Consider the following 9,356-nt stretch of genomic DNA (forward strand, 5'->3'; position numbering starts at 1 on the left):
TATTATTTTGAATCATGTTTATGTTTATTTACACACAAATCACCCAATTTTTTGAATATAGACTTGTGGAAAATGAACTTTTTCTAGTTTATATTATGATAGAGTTTTTATTTATTTGACAAATTAATGTTATTTGGATTTGTTTGAATCTTATTTTTTGAATTTTCAATTTTCATTTCAGATTATTTTATTGAAAGAGTGTATGGTTGAAAATAAATTTAGAAATGAATGAGTAATAATGGGGCTAATACAGAAGTTTTGTTCAGTTATGCCTGAATTTGTGTTGTTCGTGACAAAAGTAGCAGGAATTTCTAGCCACGCTATTTTTTTGATAAAAGGAAGTTTCTTGCGCATGGGAGTGTGACAGGCCTTTTATTTAGCAATAGATAAAAAAGCATGTGCCATCCAGAAAACCTTAAGCAAATCTATAATACAACCAAGACAAGAACCTTTAGGAGCGTGGGGGGTTAGGCTTGTATACAACATAAACAACATTGTAGCAACAGGTCTCCACACAAGAGATGTCAAGTCTATGTTCAATGGCGAATTTTAAATCCTCCATCATAGCGATTACATTTAGCAAAGTGATGGCAAGTTTCACCCTCGATAGATTTAGATGGACCATCAACCATTTCACCTCTCTATTTCAACAAATAATTCCTATTCCGTAGCATCCACGACCTGGCTTTACAATATCATCTAATTTAATATTAAACTAATGATAATCACAATTGATAATGAGCCCTTTCCCATTATTTTTAAAATATATTTTTTCCTTTTTTTTTTCAATCACACATTTTTCAATAAAATAATATTACATGTAAACTTAAATTTTTCCTTATTTTTTAAATACACGTTCTCCATCAATTGACTAATAAAATGCATTTTTTTTTTCGTTTAATGAAACTCAAACAAGCTCTGAACATCATTATTCATTAAATTAAAATTACTTTAATCGAATTTTAAGTTTTCAACCATTGCGAATAATACACTCTAACATGAATACACCTTAATAGAGTATAGAGCCCCCCGGGACATATTCCAATGATGCAAAGGATTATGATGAAGTATACTTAATCTTGCTAGCAGTCGCAGTGCGAGAGTTTAATTCCTGAAACATGGATTGAAACTCTTTGTAGGCACCAGTGTACAGATATCTCTTGTTTTCTAATCTGTTGGGACACATCCCGCGATTAACTTCTCTTACGATGCTCCAGGGGCGGGGCGACGAGGGACTCATTGTGGTTCAATCTTTTTTTTTTTTCTTTTTTTTTTATAATAGAGTATAGAGTTGAACCAGTCGAGTATGAGATTGGCAATGGACATCTACTTTTGACTTCCACGTAATTAAACGACATCTCTCTTGAAGAAGACAGTTTTGAAAATTTCATCACCTGATTCTCACTTCACTCCAATAAATCCACACATTCATTTTATACTGTAGCTTGGAGGGTATTTTGAGTATGTAATTGGAAGAAAATGTAGACTGGAACTCCCCAAAATTATAGTTTGAAAAGCAACTTCGTTGACAAACCTTTTTCCGCTGAATTTCCCTTTCTTTTTGGTCAATTTTAAGGAGCCCACCTGTTGGTACAAAGCCGCGTGCATTAAAATCCAGAAAATAGCAAATGTATACCTCTGAAAATCCAAAATCAGGGACAATTTCAGTTGAAAATATCAAATCTGGATTATAGTAGTAGGGAATTCAATTCTGCAAGTTTGTTTGATGCCTCCATGGGACTATTTTCCGACATGTGGAGCTGTCTACGGCGCCGCCTGAGGGCCACAAACGGAGAAGACGCCGTGGACGACGGCGCCGAAGAATCTTCCGACTTGTTTTTCAGTCTCCAAACGCTGCAAATTGCCACTAATTTCTTCTCCGACCTGAACCGGCTGGGTCACGGCGGCTTTGGGCCCGTCTACAAGGTACCCTTTTCGCCTTACCTTATCTATTTCTGGGTTATGAAAATTTTAAGATCAATAAATAACTCTTATTGATTGAAATTGGAAACAAGTAATTTAGCGTTCAAGGTGAGAGTTATTTGGAAATTGGTAAAATTTCTACTTCAAAGTGAGGGGGGAAAAAAGTAAATATTGATAGAATATCTAGTTTACCAAAAGTCATCTCTATTACCACCACAGGTCGTTGGCTCAACCGGCTATGAATATTTTATTCACAGTCGGATAATTATGATTTTAATTAAGTCAAAACCGATACATAGAATCCATTCCGGTTAAGGAATTTTTTATTAATCATGTATTCACTCCTCTAAAGAAATATGATGCGCCCAAGCCCAATGAAACTTATATCGATGCAATAATATCACTGACCTACTAATATTGTGAGTTTACGAGCCACGAACATATATCTTCAATCTAGAGGAATGCTTACTGTCAACCGGTCTTATTAGATGTTGGCATTTCAAAATTCCTCGTATCACTAATCTAACCACATGATCAATTTTAATTTCAAATTAATGATTTAGTAGTAAATTAAAGGACCTCTTGCCCGTTGAATATGAATTAATATGCATAGGATTAAATTAAGTTTTAGTCATGAACAATGGATGATTTTACAGTAGACATCTAGAGGAAATGATTGTTTAAGCCCCATTAAAAAGAGAGAGAGCGAGAATTTTGTAATAGTAATTTTTTGGAGAATATGCGATTAAAAAGCAAGAAAGAGTTTTGGGTTTACGTTCAAATTATTTTCTAGGTAGAATGTGCGGTTGAAAATGAGTTTGGGAAAAAAATGAGTATTTGGATAATGGGGCTCAAACAAGGGTGAAATGAATTGACGCTACCTTTTTTGGAAGGATGCAATTCATAGCGAGAAACTCATAGATTTTCCTAGAGGTGTAAAGAATGCAAATGGCTGTTCAAAATTTGATGGCCAATCGGCAAGTAGGAAACTAGATTTCTTGCTGATGATAGTGCTCAAAAAGGGAATGGATCGATCTCTTTGATATTTAGTATTTACTAATAACTGGAATATCTATAATTAGGGTGTAATTGCTTTCAATTTGGTGCTTCTGTTAATTGGAGAAGAAAACCCAAATGATTTCTTTACATGGACAATAGAATAAAGTTTGTAAATTTTGTGAGGCATGGACTGAAAAAAGGTAACAGAGGAGTAGCATGAGAAATTTGATAAAACCTTTGTTTCTAATGGCTTTTTTATGAAATGGTGTGATAATTGGGTGTAGTAAATTATGGCAACTATAATTATTCTGGACTCATAATTGGGATGACACGCAGCACAATTTTTGTGGATGGCGCTAAAACTGTTGGACCCAGAAGGATTGTAGTGAATGAGATTAATGACGTAATATGAAGTAATAAAGATTGTAACGAGAAACAAGATTTAAAAGTAAAGAAATTAACAAAGAGAGTTAATCGCAGAAGTACAACGTTTTATAATCGATAATATGAAGAGAAATACAAGAACTCAGCAATTCTTGCTTGAACACAGTTGAAAGAGAATACCATTATTTATACGTACATGACATAGCATAAAGATAGAAATAATATGGAATATGGAAATAATGTGTTTTCATCAAAATCATGTGAAATATAAGGAAACAAATTTTTTCACGTGAAAATAAGGAAACAATTTATTTCTAAAAAAAATCCACCATAATTTGGATCACAAATCCAACAATTTCCACCTTGATCCGAATTCTAGTGCAACGAACGAAACTCCAAGATTTCAAATCCTTCTGCATCGAAATAGCCAATTTCCTCAACGTAGTAACCAAAACTCTCCAAACCAAACCGTCGTCCTCTGTAAGGCGTCCACAAGTGACATCCTGGGTTCTCGAAATTCCACCGAGGAATTACTGTTGACCAAACAGGATCGAAGCACACTCTATAGCAGAAACCATACCGCATGCTGGATCAGAAGGCCCATTGCTAGAACTGTCACCTACAATGTTCCTAAAATCATCCCAGACATTATTGACACCACGGTACCTAAACTCCATGAGTCCAACCCTAGCAAATGAACACAGTGTATCCGATGAAATTGGTGGCAAAGCAGAATCACCAATGCTCCCCTGAGCAATGTTCTGAACCGACCTAGAGCCGTCACAAGAGGTAATGTATCAAACTGAATATATACCATGGTAATGAACTTGTCCTGATGTCTCTTAACTGGTTCTGCTTTTCCTTGCAAGGTGTACAACTGATACTTCTTCTGTCCTTCCAATACAACCTGGACACCCATTCGGACCTTCAAAACTCCACCTTTATCAGAGAATTTATGCCCTTTTGTATCCAGAATACTAAGTGAGATGAGATTTCTTTTCAGGTCTGGAACATGTCGAACATGATCAATTGTTTTGACTGTCCTACCCCACAACCTTAATTTGACTCGACTGCTTCCATCAATATGACAAGACTGGTTGTTTCCCATCACAACTCCACTTTGCTTGAAAGCTTTATATGTTTGAAAAAAATTCTGATTGAAATACATATGATGCGAATATGCCGAATCGAGAATCCATGCCTCGTCAGGCCTAGATTCCATGTCAGATATCACAGTCAACATCACATCTCCGACGTCTAAAAAATCCTCAGTTGCATTTGTTTAGTCTGAAGTTAAAGATTGCGCTCCACGATTTGCAGCTAAATCACGTTTAGCCTGCAACTTATCACAATCCTTCCGAATATGTCCTTTACGTCTGCAAGCAAAACAAATTGCTGTTATTCTTCGATTTGCCCCTCCGTCGATCACCATAAGATACAAGAGCTTTTTCATCCCTCGATGTAGTTTCAACCAAATGCTTCAACTTCTCCTTTAAGTGCAAAGCATCATAGATATCGTCTATAGTCAAAGTATCCCGACTATATAAAATGGTGTCTCGAAACAACGCATAAGAGTCAGGCAGCGAACATAAAAGGATCAAGGCAAAATCCTCTTCATCGTACTTAACCTCCAATGTTTTCAAATCCGCGACAATTTTTTTGAACACGGCAATATGGTTTTCCAACGACCCTCCTTCCGTCATGCGATGGGAATATAGCTTCTGCTTTAGAGCTAGTTTCCTTAAAAACTCTTGGTCATACATAATTGCTCCAGTTTCAAACACAAAGCAACTACTGTTTTCTCCTTCAAGGTATCCTGCAGAATATTGTTAGATGGATGAAGATGAATCAACGACAAAGTCTTCCGATCCCTCCGTTGTTTCTCCTCCATTGTCTAATTAGCGGGCATCTTCTCAAAGCCCAATAACGCATCGTCCAAATCCAACGGCGCCAGAATAGCCCTCATCTTTACTTGTCACAAAGAAAATCTTGTATGGCGATCCAATTGTGGAATACCATACTTCAAAGCAGCCATCTATGAAAAATCTCAACAAATCCACAACAAGAACAAACTCTGATACCACTTGTTGGACTCAGAAGGATTGTAGTGAATGAGATTAATGATGCGATATGAAGTAATGAAGATCGCAACGAGAAACAATATGTAAAAGTAAAGAAATTAACAGAGAGAGTTAATCGCTGAAGCACGATATTTTATTAATCGACAATATAGAAAGAAATACAAGAACTCGACAATTCTTACTTGAACAAAATTGAAAGAGAAGACCATTATTTTTAGATACATGGCATAGCATAAAGATGGAAATAATGTGGAATAAGGAAATAATATATTTTCATAAAAATCACGTGAAATATAAGGAAATAAATTTTTCCACATGAAAATAAGGAAACAATTTATTTAAAAAAAATAAAAAAATCCACCCTAATTTGGATCACAAACCCAACAAAAAGGGGCTAGTCAGCCAACGTTGTTATGAACCTAGGAGTAGAATATATGACCTGGAATAAATGTTAATTGAGATAGAGATAGAATTTAAATAGAATTTTAACGTAGAGCTTGAGTTAAAATATATTTATTTAGATTAGGTGCTTGTTTGGTACAGATTAAAAGTCAATTAAAATCAATTTTTTTATCGTTATTTTACTATTCTAGCCGTCAATTTTGAATTCTTCTCTTACAGATAGGACTCATTTTATCTTTAACGGTCAAAAAATCAATTATCAAAATCCCTACCAAACGAACTCCAGATTATATTAGTTTTAATATTTTGATAAATTCTAGGTTTTTTTTTTTAAAGATTAGTTGCTCTATATAGAGGGCTTATTCATTGTAATAGGCACCCTTGAATATATAAATAACTCGAATTCTCTTGCCCTAATTTTTTTTCTTCTTTGATCCCCTTTATCTTTCTTGTTTCTTTTTCAATTATTCGTTGTAAAATTGTTAAGTTCCTGCATCAGGTTTCCTTCATGATGGAGAAATTTAATGTTTTTCTGATTTGAATCTTAATAACCTTCCAACATTACACATGACAGAATAAAAGCTCAAAGACTTTACAATTTTAATTATGCTTAATTATGGGCTCATGGCAATGTTGTCTCGCTAAAAATTCAAAATAAGACAGATGTTACTTATGCTGTAAGCACACCAATACTATCACTCAGCAGAGTCAAATGCCTTGATCACATTCTTAAGGCACTAATGTGTTACCATGGACTTGGATCTTCGGTCTACTAATAAATGAAATGGAAGTTGTCGACCTTCTTGTAGAAATAATTTATAAACGATATTTTATATGGAAGGTCTTTTTCGTTCGATCTTATGAGCATTCCTGTGTATGGATACATGAATTTTTAATGATCTCTGACAATATAAAAGTTTCTGAAATTAGCTTCTGTCCACACCCTAAACTTGACCACCATGGCTATATAATAATTGTAATTTAATGCGCTAAATGTCTTTTTTGTGTTAATGCACATTTTACTTGATTTTAGTACGCTAGCACCACAGAGATATTTAGCTGCAGAGTAATCGTTAATCATGTGGGTATTAGGAGGGTTTTCTGAAGTTGCAACTTAAATGCGTGTGAGCTGCGGGATCAATAATAAAGTATGCCCTATGAGCGAAGTGAATTCCACTTCATCTTGATGTGAGCATTTCTAGGAATTAATACAGACTAGAACGCTAGTTTCACAATTGAGTTCAATTCTTTTTATTGCTAGGAGAACAAAAATAGATAAAAGAAAATCATTGCTTTACGAGTTCTGTGAATGTAAAGATATTTTAGCTGTCTTATATGCTTCCCTAACCATTCATCATTTTTTTGTACGTCATCAAGCTGGCATCTTAATTTCACTGCATCAATCAACTGTGTTTGTCGTGCAGATAAGTACTGAGGTATTACTAGGTGACCTTTTTTTAATGAATTCATTTATCATATTCCTTTTCCTAGGGACTGATGCCAAATGGTCAAGAAGTAGCCGTGAAGAAGCTGTCCTTGAATTCTAGACAAGGGCTAAAAGAATTCACAAATGAGGTGAAACTGTTATTGAGAATTCAACACAGGAACTTAGTCACATTGCTAGGATGTTGCGTGGAAGGACCTGAAAAGATGCTTGTGTACGAGTATTTGCCTAACAGGAGCCTTGACTATTTCCTTTTTGGTAAATTTTTTCGTCTGCCGAATGACTTAGACTATTTATTTATGCACATTTTGAATAAGATATGCAAGTTGGCATGGTGTAACTTTTCAGATAAGGAGAAGTCTCGGCTTCTGGATTGGAAGAAACGATATCAAATAGTTAGTGGTATTGCAAGAGGTCTTCTCTATCTGCATGAAGAAGCGCCTGAAAGGATAATCCATAGAGACATTAAAGCCAGTAATATATTGCTTGATGAGCAGTTGATTCCAAAAATCTCAGATTTTGGTCTGGCAAGGTTATTTCCCGGGGACGACACACATTTAAACACGTTTAGGATTTCTGGCACTCAGTGAGTTGTTCTCTCTTCATCTCTTTCCGTTGCTTTTTCTCAAGTTTTCAGGGAGTTTATTCTCTTTGTTTATCGCAGTGGTTATATGGCTCCTGAGTATGCAATTCGTGGATATTTGTCTGTGAAGACAGATGTCTTTAGTTTTGGCATTTTGGTCTTGGAAATTGTCAGTGGGAGAAAGAATCATGACGGGTTTCTTGATGCTCAAAAGGCTGACCTCTTAAACTATGTAAGTGGCGATGAAATTATGAATTTCCTTTCCCAATTATGGCCATTTTTTCTTTTATAATGCTAGTTTATTTTACGCATGACAAGAAAGAGGCGGCATGCTAAGCCCCCCCCTCGTTGAAAATTGGGTATGAGTTTGGTGTTCAATGAAAAAAAAATGAAATGGCCTTGCATGTAGCATGATGGAGATTAAAGTTAAAAAAGAAATGTATTCCCCGTAACAATTAAAACTTTTAGATGAGGTACTTCAACAATATGTATTTGTGTTTAATGACTTTGTTCATCTTTATAGACATGGACACTTTTCGAGGCGGGGAAGTCAGAGGAGCTAGTTAAAGGAAGCCTCGATAAATACAATCCCGAAGAAGCTGCAATCTGCATTCAATTGGGACTGTTATGCTGTCAAGCTAGTATTGCAGATAGGCCAGATATGAACTCTGTTAATCTTATGCTATCAAGCGATTCCTTCACTTTACCTAGACCTGGGAAGCCCGGGATCCATGGTCGTGTAGGCCGGTTTACTACGACATCGTCTGCCCCTTTTACTAACAATACAAATGGTAGCACTATCACTCAAACTGGCGGTACTAAGGTCTCCATTGGTAGTAGTTTTGTCGAGGATTACTCTAGAAATTCGATCTCCCATTCATCCATGGAGGAAGGTAGATGACTTGTATTGTTGAGTTATAATGTATGTTTTGATGTATATTCAGTCCTCTTTTGATTTCTCTGCTTTTTATTTTTTCTCTATTCGGTGATCATTTGTTCACAAAAATATTTTTCAATCTAAAACTTCCGTAAGTGTACGATTCGTTAACGAGTAATAAATGGGATGTGAGTCCAAGTTTTGTTTCATAAGAATTGATTTAGTTCGATTTTAACTATCTCGACCTTAATCGAAACAAGAATAATAAGGTACGGTTGTTGTGATGTAATTATAACTAAAACAAGCTACGTATGCAATTAAGAATGAAATAACTAAACAAAATGCAAATTAATATGTTTAATGGACAACAAACGCAGCAGGATCGGGAATTCTCGTGTAACACTCTTTTTTAACCTTAGTTTCACACTTCAACAATGTGATTGAATTTTGAAGAATCAATATTTCTATTTTATTCAACAATCTCTATTGAGTGATGTCAATTCTACTCTCATATATGATTCGACTATATTTCTATAACGAATGTGAACATACAAGAGTGTGTGAATTTTTATTAATACTTAAAGATTCACATAAAGCATAATAATATATTTCTATTCTCCATCGGACTTTATGACGATTTATACCATGTCGAGCCTATTTCCC

At 35.2% G+C, this 9,356-nt stretch overlaps 1 protein-coding gene across 1 annotated transcript; it reads left to right on the forward strand.

Moving 5' to 3' along the window:
- Nucleotides 1-1,419: 1,419 nt before the first annotated feature.
- LOC111374833 (G-type lectin S-receptor-like serine/threonine-protein kinase B120) lies at nt 1,420-8,891 on the forward strand. The gene is made up of 5 exons (XM_022997568.1): nt 1,420-1,926; nt 7,281-7,491; nt 7,582-7,819; nt 7,898-8,048; nt 8,340-8,891. The coding sequence occupies exons 1-5, from the start codon at nt 1,735-1,737 to the stop codon at nt 8,715-8,717; spliced, it is 1,170 nt and encodes a 389-aa protein (XP_022853336.1). The 5' UTR covers nt 1,420-1,734; the 3' UTR covers nt 8,718-8,891.
- Nucleotides 8,892-9,356: the final 465 nt, after the last annotated feature.

Source organism: Olea europaea, unplaced genomic scaffold (genome assembly GCF_002742605.1).
Source record: "Olea europaea var. sylvestris unplaced genomic scaffold, O_europaea_v1 scaffold1300, whole genome shotgun sequence".
Lineage (NCBI taxonomy): Eukaryota > Viridiplantae > Streptophyta > Magnoliopsida > Lamiales > Oleaceae > Olea > Olea europaea.

Coding starts and splice junctions, on each gene's coding strand:
- LOC111374833 (XM_022997568.1), top strand. CDS start 1,735: ATGGGACTATTTTCCGACATGTGGAGCTGTCTACGGCGCCGCCTGAGG. Junction 7,492..7,581: donor CCTTGACTATTTCCTTTTTG/GTAAATTTTTTC, acceptor GTAACTTTTCAG/ATAAGGAGAAGTCTCGGCTT. Junction 8,049..8,339: donor AGGCTGACCTCTTAAACTAT/GTAAGTGGCGAT, acceptor TCATCTTTATAG/ACATGGACACTTTTCGAGGC.